Below are 21,497 nucleotides of genomic sequence, written 5' to 3'. Positions count from 1 at the left end.
TGGAAAACACTGTAGAAATATAAGTGATTGGTATTTTATTCATTTTTATCTCAGTTAAAGGCACCCACTATTGATTTTTTTTAAAGTACATTATGACAAAACCAGATTACAACAGGCTTTGAATAGAGCTGAAATGATAACTGAAATTCAGGGAAATCTAAGGACGCGACATGCATTTTTCCGTGTGCCAGTAATTTAGAATGAAGTTAGGGTGGGGGAGGGCTGCTTAAATTAAAAAAGGAGACATCTGAAAGGAGCCGATTTTCCAGACAATTGTACCAGAGTTATTAGCACACCGGCCTAACTAGCAAGAAAGGAGTAAGCCCTGGAGAAATTATTCAGAATAATAATGACCAGTGCTAACGGTACCAAGCACCTTGCCTTGCATTACCTCCTTAATCATCACACTGAACCTTCTTATCCCAATTAATTCAAAGGCGACAACCAAGACACAGACAGGCGAAAGGCACGCCCAGGGTGACAGAGCTGGACTACAGCTTCCACCCTGCCCGCTCCAGGGCCTAAATATGAGTTGCTCCCCATCCTGCCTTCCTAAGGCTCCCGCCCCGAGAGAGCTGCTTCTGCTGCATCTGAGTCCCTTGTGGAACCCGTCCCGGGCACTGGCCCACTGTGTTTTACCTGGAGCGTCATACAGACAGGGGAGTCCTCTCCCTCATCTGGCAGGATTGGAGTAGCCACAGTCCTCGGGCTCCACCTCTTAGCTTGCACCTCCCCATCAAGCTCATGTTGTCCACATTCACTTTACAAACTGCATGGGACGATGCTCCGAGCATAAGCGCCAGAAGATGAGGTCCTGTCTGACCAGCCGATCTTACTGCCATTCCTTCAGGACCCTCGGCAATGTCAGATTCTTGGGCTGTTCCTGCAGGCTCGGTGTGGACATTCCTACTCCCATCTGCATCCTGGGAACCCTGAGGACAATTTCCTGGAGCATCAGGAGCGCTTTCCCCAGCTGGATTATGCAGAGAAAAGAAAGAATCGCACTTTATCCAACCAAGTCTGCGGCTCACATCAACACTTTCCGAGCAGTCCTGCCCGAGCCTGGGCAGACCTTAATTTGTTTGCTGGCTTTAAAAAACTCAAAGCATCTTGTATCGTTTGTGGCAATTTTGACTTACATATAAACTTTGCCCTGCCTGGAGAATAACCATGACATTTCCTCACATTTATATAGTGTTTTATAGTTTACAAAAAGCTCTCACCTACACAGCATCTATTGGACTCTTACCAGGCTGTGGGTACCAGAGCCAGTCAGCTGCGGTCAGAGAGGTGGTGTGACTGACCCAGGATTGATCAGCTCATATGTGAGCCTGGTCTTCCTCTGGGCAATTAGACCCTCCCGATCAGGGATATTTGGGGCTCCTGGCAGAGTGGAGGGAGCATGGGCTTTGGAACCCACAGACCTGGCTTATAGCCTTTCTGGTCCTCGTTTATCCATCGATAGGCTGAGGGCTCTCATGTTCACCCACATGCTTCCTGTGGAGATTACATGAGGACAAGCTCTATAAAGTGTGTGACTCAGCCGTGACTGAATGCTCACTCCCCTCCCCTCTGTACACTTCCCCCTGCAAAATCTGCACGGACACTGTATCCGGCATCCGATTTCATCTTTGTGGTTGAATCATATTCTTCATCCTTCTTCCCCACGCCATTCAATTAGCAACATTGACTTTGCTCTTTGCTCCCAGGAAATGGAGAACAAGGAAGACCGTATCCTATGACGGACGCTGAGAGAGTGGATCAGGCATACCGAGAAAATGGATTTAACATCTACGTCAGCGATAAGATCTCCCTGAATCGCTCTCTCCCTGATATTCGGCACCCAAAGTAAGTGTAATGTCTCTTATCTGCTGGGATGGAAGGAGTTTGCCCTCGGCTCTTGTTGAGAATTAAGCAGGTACATGAAGCGCTGCTGGAGGAGTCTCCCTCCTGTTACACGGGGCTTTGTGGGAAGGTTCGTGTGGTCGATGCTTCTAGAATGTAGAGCAGCTGTGGCAGAGGATGATGATGTCTCCCTAAAAGAGCCGGTCACCTTTCTGTGTTCAGATGGTGAGAACAGGGAACCTCTGCATTTCCTTTGGACTCTGGCCCATGGGGAAGTTCAGACCTCAACTTAGAAGACAATTGCAACGACAGTTTCAGCCTTTACTCTCCACTTTCTGTGTGTGGTGTTTCTTATTTTTAATCTTTATTTTAGCTCTCCTGTGTATATTTATGTCTTGTTATAAGCTACCTCAAATCATTTGAGAGGGGACATATGTAATGATTATAAAGGTAACTGTGGCTCCCAGCCGGCATGGCTCAGTGGTTGAGCATCGACCTGGGAACCAGGAAATCACAGTTCAATTCCCGGTCAGGACACATGCCTAGACTGTAGGCTTGATCCCCGGTGTGGGGCATGCAGGAGGCAGCCGATCGATGATTCTCTCTCATCATTGATGTTTCTCTCTCTCTCTCTCCTCCCTTCCTCATTAACTGGGAACAGAACTGTAACCTCCTGGTTCATAGGTCGATGCTCAACCTCTGAGCCTCGCCGGGTTGGGCTTAAAGTCATAATTCATATAAGGCCACAAGGTGAATAAGGACTGAGCCAGGTATTGGGCTCCAGTCCACCCAAAAACTATCCTCTAGACTGGAAGTCTTCTGCCTCCCGGGCATTTTCAGTAGGGTTACTGTGGTGGTAATGTGATTTTCTAGTAGAGCTATTGTCCTGAAACTGGTGTGCATTAGTAGTCTGGAGGGCTGTTAGAACACAGAATATTGAGCTTCACTCCTGTAATTCCTGAATCGTTAGATTTGGGTTGAGGCCTAGGAGCTGGCATTACAAATAAGTGCCCACAGGATGCCCATGCAGCAGAGCTGGGTCCACACTGTGGGGACCACTGCAAGGAGATTTCACGCTGGCTTCTCCACGAAGATAGTTCTGAGTAGAACTGGAGCATAAAGGGTTCTGTTCAGGGACTAAAACGTAGAGCCCAGGAAAAGATAATAACGGTTAACACTTAAAGGTTCTTACTGTATGCCAGGCATCATTCTAAGCCAGTGGTTCCCAAAGCAGTGACTCCAGCATTACCCAGGAGCTTGTCCGCATGCAGATTCTCAAATCCCAGCCCAGATCGACTGAATCCAAAGCTCTGGGGTGGGGCCCGGCACTCTGTGCTTTAACAAGCCTTCCAGATGATTCTGAGGCACACTTCAGGTTTAGAGCTGTGTTCTGGGCACTTTCAGTACATCAACTCGGCCAAACTTTCCAAAAACTCAACAAGATAGGTACCTTTATTGTCCCCATTTTACAGATGGGGAATGGAGGTACAAAAAGGTTAAATAATTTGCCTAAAATGACACAGCAGGTAAGGGCTGGTGCCAGAATTTGTATGCGGAAATTCTGACTCTGGATTCTGTGTTCTTAATCACCGAGCTATAAGGTCTCTCCACCTGTCAGAGCTCAATTGGTAGAATGCAATAATCAAGAATTAATCTTGGTAGCATGTTCGGCTACTCACAAAATGCTTTCAGCCCCATTTCATCCGCCAGTTCCTGCAACAGTGAGTTGGCCGTACTATTATCTCCACTTGGCAGGTGAGGAAACTTGCCTACAAAGTGCACGCTTGCCCAGAATGGGGCCCTTTTCGTAAGGATTTCTCATAGGGAGGGGAGGAAACGGGGGACCTCAGGGTGCTCCCCTGCGTGGTTTGCAATTTGTTTCATGGTCTGCAATGTCAAGCCTGAGAATTTTTTCATCCAAGTCTGAGAATATAGCTCAGATATTGCTAATGTGTCTGGATTCAGAACTGTGACCTGACTCTGAGGGTCAGAAACTCAATTTATGAGTTTAGCCCCTTGCAGAGTTTAGAATTCTGCACTAACATCATCTGTCCAGCTCTGGGAAAGAAGTTCATCTGGGAGGTTTATTCCCTCGCCTCAGCTGTTCCATGGGACTGTGGGCTCTCAACTCTGGCTGCGCCTGGGGTGTTTTTGAAAACATACAAAGGCCAGGACACCACTCTAAGCCACTGGGCTCTCAGTCTCTGGGGATACAGCCTGCGTCTGTATTTTCTAAAATCTTTAAAAGCAATTCTTATGTGTAACCAGGGCTGAGAACTGGTACAAAGTAGAAATATTTTTAGAATGAGAGAGAGAAGCTGAGTGTGGTCACAGCTTTCATCCAGCCATTTATCTGTTCATCCAGTAAATACAGAGTGGGGCAAACGTAGGTTTACAGTTGCTCGTTTGGAAAATAACACAGTAATTAATAATACAACAATAAACTGTGTTTCACGTACTCACCACTGTAAACCTACGTTTTCCCCATCCTGTATATACTTAATGGTCTTCTGTGTGCCAGGCCCTGTGCTTGACACCAAGAACAAAGTGCTAAATGAGCCCTTATTACTGCTTTGTGCAAGGGGCGGGACAGGGGCATACGGAGCTCATTGCACCACGGTGAGAAGACCAGTAACTGTGCTTGGCAGAGAGTGCTGGGAACCTCAGGGGACTCCCCAGCCGGGCTTTGCGGAACGGGGGAGAAACATTACAGGTAGAGAACTGCCTGGGCAAGACAGTACGCGTTCTTCAGCTTACGAATTACAAGGCTGAGTCTTTCCTATTAGAAGTGGAGCCAGGATGAGGATCCAGCCCTTTGTCCCCCAGCGCAGTGCTCTTCCCTGACAGCTGAGAAAGAGAGACGGCTTCCTAACCTAGAGCTCCGCGGTCTGGAGAGAGAATTCAGGGGAGTCTGTAAACAGAGGAGAAAAACATGGCTTTCTTTTTTCATTGACCTCTAACTGAAATGTGGTGCTCCCTTCTGTTATGACTGCAGGCAGCACAGCACCTGCGATGCCGTCACCACAAGAAATCATGTACTTTCTCATCACTTGCCAGATAGCCCTGAAAGGTGGTGGGCACCCATCACTACTTTGAAAGGAAGGTAGTTTCTAGAACTGCACTAGATCTTGTGGATTCCTGTGTTCCTCAGGAAGCACAGTTATTACTGTAGTTTACATTTTTTATTATTTTGATAACTATATTTCAGTCTAATTGGTTTCCTTTGCAGTCCTATATAGTTTATTTTATGAATTATAAGCATTGCTCTCAGAAGTGTCCATATGTATTACCAGCCTGGCAGAGGGTCCAGGACAGAAGTAAGGCGAAACCCTTGTTCTGGGTGGATGGGAACTGAGCTGCAACATGCCACAGGCTCCTGGTTACCAGCCACCCACCCAGCCAGCATCCACATTACAGCAAAAGATGTCACTAAACCCAGTGCTCCGGACACCCCCCTTTTTCAGAATCCCAGTTGTGGAAGCTGACTTTTCAGAAATGAGTTGACAGATGTCTTGAAGAGCTTTTCTTTTTTTCTGGGGGAGGGGAGGGGATGGACTTTCCTGCTCTGTGACAGCAGAAATGTGTGAATAAATGAGAGCAGTTGGGCTGCTCATTCCCTCTGGTTTCTTTTCACTTAAACAACTTTCCCAGCAGGAGCTGGGGTTTATGTTTGCCTTTTATTCCTTCGAATTGAATTTTGGCAGCAGCATGTCAAGAACAGGGTCGAGGGGCTGTTTGTTTGTGCCAGCTGCACTGGCTTTCCCCAGAAGCCACACGGGAGAACGTGCAGCCACAGAGAATGGAAACTAGAAAGTTCGCCTGTCTTGCTGGGCTTGCATGTGGGAGGCAGCCAGCTGGCTCTGAGCAGACCTGCCCTCTGCACCCCCTGCCCAGGGAGCAGAACAGAGGCTGCCTGGTGGGCTGGCCCACTTTCCCTGCTCCAGGGGGCTCTGTGGGCTGCTTGACAACCGCACGTGGAGGCCCCTCGGACACAGAGCTGATAGCAGTGGAGCCCCAGCTGCTAAAGTGACCCAGGCCTGAAGGTTCCTAAGCAGAGCCCTCTGTTGAGTGAACAGTTTCTCCCATGTGAACACTGTCCACAGTGGGAATGAAAACACCCTACAATCCTGACTGCTTTCTCCAAATTCAGTCCATGGGTGTAGCTTCCAGAAATGAATGAACCTGGATGGAACCTGTTGCAATAAAAGGCCCAGGTCTACCAGATTCCTGGTTCCATGCTCCCTTTTGCTTTTTGCTTTTCGTTAAATTAACATGGTTAATTTATGGTGTGTGCTGAATTTCCTGAAAAGAATTTACAAGTTCATACTACTATAATAGGCTAGTAGTATTTATTGAGCACCTTTACATCCCCAGCAGTTTCCAAAAGCAACAATGGAGGGAGTTATAGCCTAAGTTTGACAAATGTGTATTAAATATACATTCGGCGGATTGGGGGAGGAATGACAATTAGAAAGCACAGGAAATTAAAGCCAACCACATTTGTAGTAGTAGTAATAATATTAGTGCCCCAATGTGAATGTACACATAAACATTAAAAATGCTCTTTTCGGGCCAAGCTGGAGTAACAGGGACCAGATTTACTTTCCTGCCTAAAACAACTGAAAAAATTTTTAAAAAAACTCTGGACACCAGGAAGTGAAGGACAGTAATCCTAAAGGGACGGGAAACAAATGAGGAGAGCAATAAATTGTCTGAGCTTATTGCCTCGAGAGAGTTTTCAAGCCACGATACAGGGAGGGGGGACCCAGGTAGAGCCCCGAGGACTTCCTGAGTTCATCTGATGTTGCTGAGAGTCCAGGGAGACCAAAGAGGCAAAGAGCTCACAGGACAGTGCACTGAAGAGGAGAGAGCCGCACGGAGACTGAGCTGCAGATGCCTACCGAGGTTCCCTGCGTACTCAGCAGATTACTGATGAACTCCTTCCTGTACAAAAGCTACCGAAGGCTGAGAAAGGGATCGTCCAAGAGGATTACAGGCAGCAGTGTCTCGCTCTCATGCAGAGCCAAGAATAGTGCCTCTTCCCACCACTCAGATTAGGAAACCTTGTCATTTGTAAAAGAAAGAAAGCATAAATTATGACCCAGAAGGATCAAACTGTTTCTAAGTAACTTACCTACATCCCAGGCCAAACCTCAAAACAAAAATATTCAGAATTAACCAGGGTAAATCTAACCAAAGATTATCAGGCATGCAAATAAATAGAGAAACATGGCTCATATTGAGGAAAATACTCAAAACCAGCCCAGAGTTGACATAGATGTTAGAACTAGTAGAGGACACTAAAAACAGTTATTATAACTGCATTCTATGTATTTAAAAAGTTAGAGACATGGAAGATGTGATAAGACCCAAAATGAACTTCTAGAAATGAAAGCAACAGTGTCTAAGTTGAAAAACACAATAAATGGAGTCAGTGGTAGAACAGATATTGCAGGAGAAAAAGATTAGTGAACCTGAAGTTATAAGTAAAGAAACCACTTGAAACACAGGGAGAAAAAAAAAATTTTTTTAAATGAAGAGTATTAATAAACTGTAAGTAGTTGAATATTCATATAATTGGAGTCCATAAGGAGACAAGGGAAATAATGGCCAAAAGTTTTTCAAATTGAATGACAACTATAAAACCACAGATCCAAGAAGCTCAGTGAAACCCAATCTCAAGAAACAAAAATAAAACAACACCAAGGCACATCATAATCAAATTAATGAAAATCACTGGTGAAGAGGAAAGATTTAAAAGTAGAGAAATAAAGCGTATTACTGACAGAGGGCCAAAAATAAGGATGATAGAATTTTCATTGGAAACAATGCAAGCAAGAACACTGTGTAGCAACATCTTTCAAGTATTAAGAGTAAAGTAAAAGCTCTGCTAACTTACAATTCTGTGCCCCATGAAAATATCTTTCAAAAATAAAGGCAAAATTAATACTTGTCAGCCACAAAAAATGCTGAAAGAATTCATCACAACTGTCATGTACTATAAGAAATGTTAAAGGAAGTCCTTTCAGGGGGAAAGAAAAAGGTACCAGGTGGAAATAGAAATCTTTATACACAAAGAATGAAGATCACTGGAAATAGTAACCATGTGGGTAAATATATACTATTTTTCTAATTGTTTAAATCTTTTAAAAAGATATCTTACTCTGTAACCAAAAATATTAGCATATTGTTGAGTTTAAACGTAGTAAAAGTAAAATGTATCCCAACATAAAGATTAGAGGGGAGAAACGACAATATACTATTTTAAGGTTCTAGTACTACTTGTGAAGTGGTGAAGGTGGACTTTATAAGTTAAAAGCACTAAAATAGCAAAACAAAGAGTTTCAGCTAATAAGCCAATGAAGGAGATAAAATGGAGTCATGAAAAATAGTCAATTAATCCAAAAGAAGGCAGAAAAGGGGAACACAGATCCAAAAGGAGAAATCAAAAGCAAGTACTAAAATGATAGAATTTAACTCAACCTCATTAAAAATCATGTTAAATGTAAATGCTCTAATCATTTCTGTTAGGCAGAGATTGTCAGATTAGATAAGAAAGCAAGATTCAGGTACATGCTGCCTGTGACAAACACACTTTTAATATAAATATACAAATAAGTTACAAGTAAAAGGATAAAAAAGGTCTACCTACCAAGCTAACACCAGTCAAACGAAAGCTAGAGTGGCTGGCTATATGTTAATATCAGTCAAAGTAGATTTCAGGACAAAGACTATCACCAGGGATAAAGAAGGTAATTTCATCATAATAAAGGGATTATTCATACATGAAGCAAAAGCTCATAGAACTTCAAGGAGTTATAGACATAGCCATATATGACATTTCAGCACTCCTCTCTCTCTCAGTAATTCATAGAACAAGTAGACTGAAAATCAGCAAGGATATAGTAGACAAACAGTAGCACCATCAACTGATGTGACCCAACTGTTGTTTATAGAACACTCCACCCATTAACAGCAGAACACACATTCTTTTCAAGTGCACAGGGAACAATTACCAAGATAGGCCATATTCTGGAACCAAGAAAACAAGTCTCTATAAATTTAAAAGGTTTCCAGTGATACCAAATATGTTCTCTGACCACAGTGGAATAAAATTTAGAAACCAGTAACAGTCTCTTAAAATTTCTAAATGTTTGGAAACTATGTAACTAATTTATGAATAACAGATGGGTCAGAGAAGAAATCAAATGGAAAATTAGAAAGTATTTTGAACCAAATCATAGTGAAAAGAAAATAATATTAGATTTTGTGGATGTCACTAAAGCAGTACTTATGGGGAAATTTGTAGGATTCAAGGCCTATATTAGAAAAGAGTGGTCTCCAAATTGATGACACCAGTTTCTACTTTACAAAAGTAAAAAAAGAAGAATAAAGTAATCCAAAATAATAGAATAGACACTTTAAAAGATCAAAACAGAGATCAATTAACTAGAGAATAGAAAACCAATAGAGAAAAATCAATAAAACCAAAAGCTGGTTCTTTGAGATGGTCAATTAAATTGATTAACTTCTAACCAGACTAATCGGCACAAAGTATTGATATCGAGAATCAGAGAGGTGACATAACTACAGATTCTGTAGCTATTAAGAAAATAATAAAGGAATATTCTTAACAACTTTATGCCTGTAAGTTCAACAACTTAGATGAAATGGCAAATTCCTTGAGAGACACAAACGAGCAAAGCTTACTCAAGAACAAACTATTAACTTGAATAGCCCTGCGTCCAGCAAACAAATTGGTATTATAGTTAAGAACCTTCTCACAAAGATGGGCTCACTGGTGGGTTCTACCAAAAATTTGAGAAATAACACGCATTCTGTACACTCTTCCAGAAAATTAAAGAGGATGCCCTGCAGCCATCATGCTTGGCTTACAGAGCCCAGGAGCCCGGAGGAGAGCAATGAGAAGCAGGGCTGGAGACATGTCTGGGGGTGGTCACGGTGGGGTTTATCTCTTTACCAACATGAGTGAGATGGGAGCCTCTGAGCAGAGAGCAACATGATTTGATTTTCATTTCCAAAGAATCACTTTGGTTGCTGTGTTAAGTGTAGGCTGACTGTAGGCGGCCAAGGGTGAAGGCAGAGGAAGAGTTAAGGAGTGTATTACAGCAATGCCGGTGCCTCAGACCACAGGGCGGGGGGGGGGGGGGGGGGGGCGGGGGGGGGGGGGGGGGGGGCAGCAGAGAGATACATGCTGAAGAAGGACACGCCGAGATTTCTCTTCAGACAGTGTGGCTATGAGGAAACAGAGAACAGTCAAGGATAACACCAAGGTTTTTGGTCAGAACCACTGGGAGAAGGAGTTGCCATTTACAGGAAGGAAGTCTTTGGGAAGAGTAGGTTTTGGGGAAATCAGGATTTTGCTTTCAAAGTTTAAGACGTTATTAAAGATCCAAATGACAATGTCAAGTAGGCAGTTGAACGAATGATGCCATTTGTGTTGTGAAAAATGCAAAGAGTAACAGGATCCTTTGCTGAGTTGCTGTGTTTTTATTGTGGTTTTAATTAGCTTGCTTTCCTAGAACAGCAAGAAATGCCTGAGGCACACAGATAGTAAATCTAAAAAAGCCCCAGGATCAGCTGTGGTCTGTGGTATGGCCTGTAACATTTGTGTGCCGTGTTCAGGTCACAGTGAGGGCGGAGCCTGCCATCTGCGTGGAGATGAATGGTGAGTCTCCACCCAGATCCACCACCCCTCCCCCCTCCAACACACACACACACACACACACACACACGCACGCACGCACACGCACGCACGCACACGGTGCCATAGAGCAGAGCTAGGCTTGGGCGACATATTTTTTACATATTAGCAGTTTTTACCCGTTTTATCTTAAATCTCGTGGTGGAGTAAGCTTGTTTGACACTTACGATGGCGTACTTTAGTTTAAGATGAACGCCCCAGACATGCCCAGGAATGTGACTGATACAGACTCCCTAGTTGGGCAGGTTGTTAGCCAAGCATTTGCGTGGGAAGTGGGAAAGGGAGAGAAAGAGGGGCTGGAGCCTGAATGATTTGTGAGCTGGGAAAGGAAAAAAATCCAGGTTTGTTTGGGTTTGGGGTTTTTTGTAGCATCACCGACTTTTCAGGAGACTTCGTAAGGCTCTCTTAAGTTAAACGACTCCTTTCTGAACAGCAGTCGTTCTTCCAAGACAACAGTTATTGATCCATCAGACCTAGTATTGGGATTTAAAGGTGCTCATATGCCTTAAAATAAAATGGCAGCCAATAACATTTCTCAAATCGAAGTTGTTTTCTGTCATTTTAAAAATAGATTTCAATGAATTCAGCCCTTGGCTTGAAATTGCAGAGATAAATGGCTTACAAGCAAAAATGGCTGCCTGTCGACTAAAAATCGCATGGGCATGTGTCCCTACGATTTATGCTAGGTGGAAGCCAGCCCACCTCCACGTGCGCTGGTGTGTGGCCTGTGGTTCTGTTATCCCTTCTGCAAACAGATGCATTTTCTTGGTCTAACAGAAATGGAAGCTGTGCTCTCCATCAAGAGTAACGGCTCCCACTTATCAAGTGCCGTGCGCAGGCGTTGTGCGGAGTGCCCTACCAGCCGGGCCTTGCTCCTTCCCTCTCGGAGGTTTTGTGTGGTAACACGTTTCATCCTCTCTGCTTCGACATTACCTCCTCGTTTACAAAACATTATCACAACTCCCGTGCGATTCCAGCCCCTCCGGAACTGTATCTGAGGGGGCTCACTAGGTCCGTTTTACAGGTGCACAAGCTGAGGCGGGGAGAGTGCAGCTCTTTGCTGCGGTTCACACAGCCAGAAGAAGGCAAAGAAGACACAGACCTGGACCCAGGCATGTGCTCTTTCTGCCGCATCACACACAGACTGAGACCCATTCTTCACAGAGAAGGAGGGAGACATTCTTAAATTCTCACCCTTTGTGCATGAAAGTTCTGGGACCAGGCATAACAAGCAGGACTGGCCAGATAAACAGACACAACCAGCAGACGACTCAGGTTGCATTCCCTTACCTCGCTTGTCCAGGAGCAGATAAAAGGCACTCGGTAACATTGGCCGCAGAGAGGAGTTTGGTTGCTAAGTGGTATTGGCCTTGAAAGGATTTAAGGAAAAAGAGAATAATGACTGGAAGATAAAGGCGATTACCAATTCTCTCCCTTCATTAAGATGGTATCAAGGGCAGCATGATACGACAAGCACAGAGCAGCTTAGGTTAGGGGCACTCTTACCGAGAACAGAACATAATTCCCTCCTAATTGTAAGCCTCCTTTCCGCACTTTTTTTGAGTGGAGAAATCAGTAGTCACCCACCATATACACTCCTCTCTCTCTTCTTAAATCTGCCCAGGTAGTGGATGGTAACAGTTTAGCTTTCTATAGCTTTTCCTTTGCTTAGGCAACATGTATCGATACCTGAAGAGGTTTGGGGTTTTATTTTATGAAAATATGACTGTACTATTATATATTTTATTCTACAAGTAGCTTTGTTTGTTTAATATATTATGGTCACATTCCTAATAACTGTGTAATGTGCCACAGGAATCTAATCTATTTAACCATTCTTCTTTTGGCAGGCAGACAGGTACAGGCAGACAGCTTGTTTCCAGGTCTCTGCTTCTGGAAACAGTGGCAAAAACAGTGGCAAAGAACACGTATCTTTACCCTTTGTCTCTTCTTTTCTCTTTCATGAATCATTAAGAATCTTGATATTAAAGCCCATTTCTTCCTAACATTTGCCTGGCAGCTGGCACCTCACTGGGATCTGAGGTGTGGTCCTTACGGCCGTCCTTTCGTGCTGGCAATTCCAGCACCTGGACCTCACAGACCAGATTGACTGCCGGAGCCCCTCCTTCCTGCTGGCAGCCTGTGTTTAAAGTTGGAGCCCGTGGGATACACCGCCTATTTCATCTGTACGAGGGCCGGTTCTGTTATGTGGAACAGCTGGGTGAAGAAACTTGGGTTTTGCTGTGGGCTTTTAAAAAAAAATTGTTATTTTTACAACTGTCTTAAAACTAGATGTGATCTGAACAAAGGGTTTGTAAAATGTGAATTCAGAGGGGAAGAAAAGGCAGCACAACCAAGGTCCTTTAAATACTGCTTGGTCTGAAGTCCCTGGTGCCCTTAGGGGGTGCGAAATTGGTGATGAAGGATGGTGCAGAGGTGCCTAATTAATATTAATAAACCTTTGTGGTTCTCCTGCCTGTCTGTTGAGAAGAGGGAAGAGCAGGTGAGTGCAGCTGGCTGTCAGCAAAGCCTGACTGGAAAAGGACCTTCATGAAGATGTCTGCCTGGGCCAGGTTGTCACAGTCATCTTCCAGCTCCTCTGATTACAGCCAGGCTGTGCTAAAGAGGAAGCCAGTGCCTGGCTCATCCCCTCTCTAAGCCTCACCCCCTTACTTGGAAAACAAAAGGGTTGGACTAGGCCAGTGATGGCGAACCTATGACACGCATGTCAGAGGTGACACACGAACTCATTTTTTTGGTTGATTTTTCCTTGTTAAATGGCATTTAAATATATAAAATAAATATCAAAAATATAAGTCTTTGTTTTACTATGGTTGCATATATCAAAAAATTTCTATATGTGACACGGCACCAGAGTTAAGTTAGGGTTTTTCAAAATGCTGACATGCCAAGCTCAAAAGGTTCGCCATCACTGGACTAGGCCCTTCTAACTCCTATTCAACCCAGCAGCCATTCATCACCTACTCGCTGTCTGCAAGGCACAGGGCTGGGCATGTGGATGCGCCACTCATAATACCTTCACTACCTGTCTTTCCAGGCTGTTCTCAGTCTATCTTCATCTCACACTCATAGGCAATGAGGGAGAATTATAATCTGTTACTGCTTATGTTACTTGTCTGCTTCCCCATTTCACTCTGTATCCCATGGGACGGGGACAGCAGCTTCTTCCTCCCCATCATAGTCCCAGGGCATAGCATAGTGTGTGCCACATACTAGGCGCTCAGTGAACATTTCTTGAATACACAAACGATTGAGAGTAAGCAAGTGAGAATGTTTTGAGCCATGAACTGGCTGAAGTCTGGGGTTCCAAGAGTGGGATACATGTCTACAAGAGCAAATCTCTCTTTTTTAAAAAAAATATATTTTTTTTAATATATTTTATTGATTTTTTACAGAGAGGAAGGGAGAGAGATAGAGAGTTAGAAACATCGATGAGAGAGAAACATCGATCAGCGGCCTCCTGCACATCTCCTCCTGGGGATGTGCCCGCAACCAAGGTACATGCCCTTGACCGGAATCAAACATGGGACCTTTCAGTCCGCAGGCCGACGCTCTATCCACTGAGCCAAACCGATTTCGGCGCAAATCTCTTACTTAAGCCTTATGAAGCCTCATGCCCTGTCCTGGGATGGCCACCCCAGACTCCAGGAGAATTGAAGTCAGGAGCATGCTCTGCTATGAGTTCTCCACACTGACTACTGTCTCCAAGGACAGCGCCAGCTACTTCTCCCCCCACAGGGCTGTTTGGCTGTCATGACATCCTCGTGGTGTTACCATCCCCCTTTCCCGGATAAGGAAACTGAGGCTCAGCAAGGGATGGAACTCGTCCCTGGGTCTCACAGCTAGAAGGTAGCGGCCAGGATTTGAGCCCAGGTCCAGGCACACACAATGTCAGGTTTGTTGGTTGGAATTAAATTGTTTTATAGTTCCTTCGAACTGGTTGGGTTGTTCTACTTCAAAGTTGACTCAGAGGGAAGATTTTTGTAACGCTTCCCTTTGATTTTGACTTATTTTCTTTTATATTCTAGTGTTCCTGCAGTGAGCCCTGAGGGCGCATTTCAAGAGCCAGTATATTAATTTCATCTTTGTGTTCCAAGAGTTCAGAATCCTCTAGGGAATGTTAAATTGGGGGCCGCTCAGTCACAAATGAGCTCGGTCAGCTCCCAGTCCTCCGCTGCCTCCCGCCGCCCACCGCCCAGGCCGCTTTCTCCCAGTCAGCGAATGAGCAGAGCTCTCTTCCTGCAGCTGGAAAGAGAGGCTGCGCCTTCAGGTTGGAGACCACTCCCGGTAACAGGAGTTTCGGCCTCTGCCCTTCAGAAGCTATCATTAGGTCCAAAACAGATTCATTCGACTGAAAGGCTTAAAGAGCATCCAGTTGTATCAGCAGGGATTCTTTTAGTTACAAATGACAGAAACCTAACTCCAGCTGACTTAGAAAAGAAAATGTATCAGCTCATGAACTGAAAAGGCCAGAAGTAGACCTTGACTTCAGCCATAGCTGGGTTCAGGTCCCTAAATGATGCCAGCAGGAGCCCCTCTCTCCAGCTCTTGGCTCTGTTTTCTGTTCTGTCAATCATTTTAAGACAGGGGACAGTCTACATGGTGGTCCCAGGCAGACCACACTGATATCCTCGCATGCTGAGTCTCAGCAGAAAAGAGCTTACCTCGCTCCCAGTGTCTCAGCAAAGATTTACTCCGATTTGCCGGTGCCCATCCTTGAACCCATCTCTGTGGCTGGGGAGATGCAATGATCTGATTGGCTGAGCCACGCTCCCTTGCTCATCCTCAAGGAAAGCAAGGATCTCCCCCCAAACCTTATAGAAATGAGGGGTGGGAGATTCCCCATGGAAAGTCAGGACGTTATTACTATAAGACTAGGAAAACAGGAATAGGAGAGGGGATACGGAGCAGGCACACAGCCCTACCATTGCTGTGGCCCCCTTATTGACATAAGTAAGGCCCAGCAAGAAGACTGGCATTGTTGCATGCAGAGCAGACACTAGAGCCAGGGCTTCAGGCTCCTACTTAGTTACCTCAATTTTTGGCTTTGATCTGTTTGTTCTCTTTGCTTATATAATGAATAGCATTGACACATTAGCCCTGTACGAACATAATATGTATGAAGGGCAGATGGGTTTAAATCCAGGCTCCAGCCCTTACCAGCTATTTGACCTTAACAGATTACTTAACTTCTCGCTGCCTTGTCTCCTCTTTGTAATGGAGGCAATGACAGTCCCTGCCTCCTAAGAGCATTATGACTATGAAATGACATTAATCCATCCAAAGTGCTTAGAACATTACCTGGCATAATGGGAATCCTTAACAGGTAGTTTCTCTTATCACCATTGTCATCTTCCACCTTATTTTGCAACTGCTTATCAGTATTCTATAGTTTGAATTTTTGCATTTTTTGAAACTTTCCCTGTTGATGTACATTCACTTTGTACTACTTTCACTGCTTCAGTGTGTGGCGGGGAACACCCCCGATTGTGCCTTGTTGACCTCATGCTCTGCACCCCTAACTTAACCTGGCCCTGTCCGAGTAGGGACCTTACCAGGCTGTGTGTGACCCAGATGATGGCGGGAGTGCTTGTGCAAAGGGCAGAACGTTCTTCACGCAGGTCTTAGTTGTAAGATGCTTCTTTTATGGGGCCATCTGGGCCAGAAATACTGGGCCAAGAGGGCATCCAGATCGTGTGCTGGAAGGTTCCCCATGTCACTGCTTTGACCCTCTGCTCTATCTGATCCTGCCCAAGGATGGGCACAGGAAGCCACACTGCATCTGGGAACCCACAAAGATTTGGATGTCGTGTTGTAGAAAGGTATATGTTCAGAGAAGAGAGCAGAGGTCCGCCGCCGGTGTACGCGTTGGGCAGGATGCTGCTATCATTATCAGTTGTCCTTCAGCTTTTCTGTGTTTTCTAGGCTTTTACACTGAGCATTTACCACTTTTATCAAGAAACACACACACATATAAATGTTATTTTAAATAGGTAGTATCTGTATTTGAGTCCTAGATCCAAGTCACTTACCTTTCTGGGCTCTGTTTTCCTTGTGGGAAATGGGGTGAGCACTCCCTCTTCCATCCCCCTCCTTGGGGGCTGGTACCGATTCAGAGGAGAGAGAAGGGAGAGTGCTTTGAGAACCATCAGGCACAATGCACCGTGGGGAGGCAGAGGTTATTGTTGTCTGATCATAGCCAAACTGAGCCTCTTTCATGGGGAGCAGTGCCCTAGTTTCCCCTTCTTGGAGACCACATTCTCTGGGCTGATGTCTGAAGGCATTGGCGAGGGATGCTCTGTGTTTACCACACACAAAGGAGCTGGGCGTATGCCACCAGCCAGTGTTGAGGTCTCAATACACAGTGTGCAGACAGGTCTTAAAGGGGACTGCTACGTGGGGGTCACTGTGGTAGGTGGTGGCCTTCTATCCACCATCCCCAGGCTTCCTCTATCTGCTGGAGCTGAGGCCTAAAAAGAACAGGAGAAACGGGGCTTGTGGCAAAGGTGGGTGTCCGGGGCTTTTGGCAACAGAAAGGTGGCCAGTGGGCTGGGCTGTGGAACTAAGTTTCCTGCTGGACACTAGAGGGATTCATGTCAGCATGTCACACAAATATTTTTATTTAAACAAAGAGCCTCTACTAAGCTGGGACCAAACTACTGACTAGTGCCGATGGCAAAAGTCAAAATGCCATTTTTTGCCTATTTAGTAATTAAATGGATGCATGGATGGATGGATGGAGAGAAGGGGGAGAAAAAGAAAGGAGACCAAAAGAAGAAAAAAGGCACACGTTCAGGCTTATCATTCAAGCTGAGCCTTTTAGTTGAGTTCTGGGTAATCTTTAGTTCCAGGATTGGATTAGATTAGAAGTGAATTTAGCCTGTTGTCGCATTGTCTACTTCCCTTATTATACGGTGCTGTTCCTACATTACCTACTGGCAGGCTGTGGGGCCCAGCTCTGGGGTTTCAGAGAGCCAGGGCTCTCCACTGGGTAATAGCTCTATTGTATTTCACCCCTTGGACTCCAGGCAATGTATGACAGCTAACCCCCTCAGCCCGCCCCATGCCGCTTCAATCACACCAGCCTCCTGTGAAACTGGAGGGAAGGCAGGACCTTTTGTAGAAAACGAGATGTCACCTGTTTTTCTTGGCCACAGAGGACCCAGCTGAGTTAAGGGAAAGGGATTTTTTAAGAAAAAAGTGCTTCCGTTTATTTTTGAAGGCTGATAGAGTGAAGTTGGAGAAGGCTCCCGGAGAAGGCTGGCTGAAATGATCAAAGGCATGAGAGAGGCGAGGAAAGGGGAGGCGAGGGGCTGTATGAAGCCTGGATATAAAGAGTCCAGCCAGGTGGAGGAGCACGAGGGGACATGCAAGAATTCCAGAGTCCCAAGGGGAAAGAGAGGGGCTGACTTGTCCATCCAAACCGGAATTAGAGGAGTTCATTCACACAGCTGCAGCTGAGCTCACCGCCAGAGCCCAAGAGTTTAATCCTCTACCCCAGCCTCCCACGGTGCCTCCAGCGGAGAGAATTTGAAACTCATGAACCCTGACCCACTTTTCCTCCCAACATTTCTTTCTGAAAATTGTCAAACATACAGAAAAGTTGAAAGAATTGTATGCTGAAAGCTCAAGTTCCCACCATTTAGATTCTGCAATTTAAAAAAAAAAGAGAGACTTAGGAGACACATTAGCTAAAGGCAGAATATGAGCCTTGTCTTGGTGCTGATTTATATAAACCAACTGTAAAAAGACACAAGAAGATCCGGGAAATTTGAACACCAAGTAGGTATTTGATGATATTAAGGGACTCTGGTCATTCTTCTGGGTGTTATAATGATGTTAAAGGCCCACAGAGGCAGGGCCTTCCACCCTGGAGCTTACCCTGGGGCTGGTGGAGAGCAGAGGAGAAAATGCGCCCTTTCCTGGTAGAGCCCAGGGAGGGAAAGGGAGAGGCCCAGTTTATTCTTCCAAACTCATGCATAAATGGTTTGTCCTCCATTGGGGAGGAGTGTGCGGGAAGGCGGGCAGGGGGGAGGGGGGGCGCAGGGGCGGCACAGAGTTACTGACAGGCTGTCCTCCACGGGAGTCATGAGGATGGGCACCACATTCCCATCAGCATTGGCTGGCATCGTTTTGGGTCTCCTATACTTATCCCTGTGGAGTATGTACGCAGGGATTGGAGGCAGGACTTCAGGATGCCAGTAGGAGACAGTTTTGCAGTGACAAAGGTGTCTCTGGCTGTCACTTGTTCTCTAAAGGCTGGAGAAGAAGGGGATTTGCAGTTAGCCGAACCACAAGCCTGCGTTCTCTTGACAACTGTCCTCTTCCTGTCCCCGTGTCTCTCTCTAGCTGCAACAGCAAGCGCTACCTGGAGACGCTTCCCAACACCAGCATCATCATCCCCTTCCACAATGAGGGCTGGTCCTCCCTCCTGCGCACCGTCCACAGTGTGCTGAACCGCTCGCCCCCGGAGCTGATCGCCGAGATTGTGCTGGTTGACGACTTCAGTGATCGAGGTAGGGCCATTCACCCAGCTCCTGCCCCCCATGCTCCAACCAGTGACTCACTTGCCACGGGGGTGGCAGGTTTGCCCACCTTCAGCAGCACCAACATAGTCTCCACTTACCAATGTTTGCTGCGACTGGTACGTACACATTATCTTGTTGCGTCCTCGTGGCAACCCATGACGTAGGCTCTATCCTTATCCCATTGGTACCACTCTAGAAATGCATTAAACTGCAAACAACAGAAAACTTGATAAACAGTAGTTCAAACAAGTAAGGGGTTACTTCATTTATTTATTTATTCAATCATTCGTTTTATAATGAGATTCGGGATTGGTACAGCTGCTCAAGGTTATCATCAAAGAACCAACCAGGTTTCTCTTTCCGCTTCCTCATCCTCGTAGTCACAAAATGGCTGCGGTGCCTCAGGAAGAAGGAGGAAGAGTGAAGAGGACAAAGTCTCCTCCTTTCAAGGCTTTGCCTTCTTATTCAGGAGAGACATTTGGCCACAACTCTGGCATTGGGCACCCCTTCTGCCAGGGTGGCTGGGCCATGGGGGTGCTTTGGTTTGGGGTCTCTCTAATAGAGGCAGGACGGGAAGAAGTGGGTTAGAGAAGGTGTTAAGTGAGTCCCCTACAGCATCTGCCACACCATTTAACAGATGAGAAAACTGAGGCTCAGAGGTTAAGTGACTTACTTTTGGTCACACAGCTCTTAAGTGGTGATGTGACCAAACCATGTCTGTCTGTCCCAAGCATGTGATCTCAACCATTGGGCAACACTGCCCTGCAGCCAGTAGCCTCAAGCTTATTCTTTGCATCAGAGGTTTCACCAGTTGCAACAAATCACGAGAAATCCTTTCATCTGCTCACCTTCTTGTAGAAGCACTAATACTTAGTGAATGTGGGGGTGGGGTCTAAGAGCTCTCCAGAATAACTAAGCTGACCTCCCTGTCAACCCATTTTCAGTGCTACACTCTTAATTACGTGCCTTTAGCACAGAGGCCTCAGTGGGATGTGTGAGTGTGTGTGAGAGTGTGTGTACACACACACACACACACACACACACACCCCTAGACACACGTATCATAAAGCCTCCCCTAACTCTTGGCCTACACTCGTCCTCATGGGACCCTTTACTTTTCCTTCTTAGTGCTTATCACAGGCAGAATCAAATTGCAAATAAGTATTCCGTGTAGACATTATGTGTGTAAACATTGCCTGGTTGTATGTCTCCCCTACTAGACTGTACCGTCTAAGAGCAGGGGCCGCCACATTGGTCTTATTCACTCATCAAACATACACATTTGATGAATGAATGATCAGAACTCTTTCCCTCTGTTCCCTTAACACTTAGCCACCATGGTTACAGCAACAACTAGCACCTTCTGTGAGATTTACTTGGGTCCCTGAAGTGAGGTCCGTGAGTGCACTGAAGCCAGGGGTGTGTCTCCTTGTCTGCATAGCCCTGGTCTTTAGCAGATAGTCTGGCAGTAGTTACATCTTTGATCTTGTCCTTTGATTTATCAGATCTGTGAGCTTGACCCAGTCACCTAACTTCTGTGCTTCAGTTCCCTCATCTGTAAAATGGGACCACAACAGTACTTCCCTCTTCAGGGGCTGTGACTGTTCACTGAACTATATGTAAAGTGCTTAGGATGGTGCTTGGCACGTAGTGACCACTAGAAATAAACAAGCTTGGTATTGTTATTGATATTTATGTCTGGCTGTCGGGGAGGGAGTCGGGGGTAAATGTAGAGATGTAGAGGTGCAGGTACAGATGTGGAGGTGCAGGTATAGTCTTCCACTCTCTGTGGGTGAAAGGGCTTTGCGAATTGTAAAACACTGAACAAAGCTCTGTTGTGTCACCTCCCACCTAAACTGTCTCCTGCTCCTTCACCACTTAGGGGGCCATTTCAATGTGCCAGGCCCATACATCATCCTATTTATTCTTGGCAACAACCTCTGAGGGAGGCCTTGGGATGGTGAGTCTCCGGCGAGGGACTGGGGTTAAGTGTCTTGCCCAGAGTCCCACAGCCAGTGAGTGGAACACCCAGGCCTGTGGACTCAGAGCCCAGGACCCTTGCTCTGTGCTGTGTGCTGTTGAATTGGCTCCACCTCCTGGTGTTCCTGCAAAGGAGTGTTGTCCGCCATGCTCTGCCTACGGCTTCTCTCAGTGAGTCAGTTTGGCTCGCGATTGGTCTTCCTCCTTTCCTGCCGCCTTCTGTTTTTCCCAGCATCATTGTCTTTGCCAAAGCACCCTGCCTCCTCGTGATGTCCCCAAAGTGGGGCAGCTTCATTTTTGTCGTCTCTGCCTCCAGTGATGTTTCAGGCTTAATTTGCTCTGGGACCCACTTCTTCATCTTTCTGGTGGTCCCGGGTATCTGTAGAGCTCTCCTCCAA

The 21,497-nt window shown here is 45.8% G+C and overlaps 1 protein-coding gene across 5 annotated transcripts in view; it reads left to right on the top strand.

The window, feature by feature from the left end:
* Positions 1–21,497, top strand: part of GALNT10 (polypeptide N-acetylgalactosaminyltransferase 10) — a 191,944-nt gene that overhangs the window by 101,884 nt on the left and 68,563 nt on the right. For all 5 annotated transcript variants that reach the window (XM_036312544.1, XM_036312543.1, XM_036312541.1 and 2 more), the window contains exons 3-4: positions 1,710–1,848; positions 18,941–19,107. In XM_036312544.1, the coding sequence (XP_036168437.1) occupies positions 1,710–1,848; positions 18,941–19,107 (306 nt within the window). The remainder of the gene's footprint in view (positions 1–1,709; positions 1,849–18,940; positions 19,108–21,497) is intronic.

Source organism: Myotis myotis, unplaced genomic scaffold, assembly GCF_014108235.1.
Source record: "Myotis myotis isolate mMyoMyo1 unplaced genomic scaffold, mMyoMyo1.p scaffold_m19_p_6, whole genome shotgun sequence".
Lineage (NCBI taxonomy): Eukaryota > Metazoa > Chordata > Mammalia > Chiroptera > Vespertilionidae > Myotis > Myotis myotis.
The sequence above is the reverse complement of the archived record's forward strand: the minus strand, read 5'-3'. Positions and strand labels throughout refer to the sequence as shown.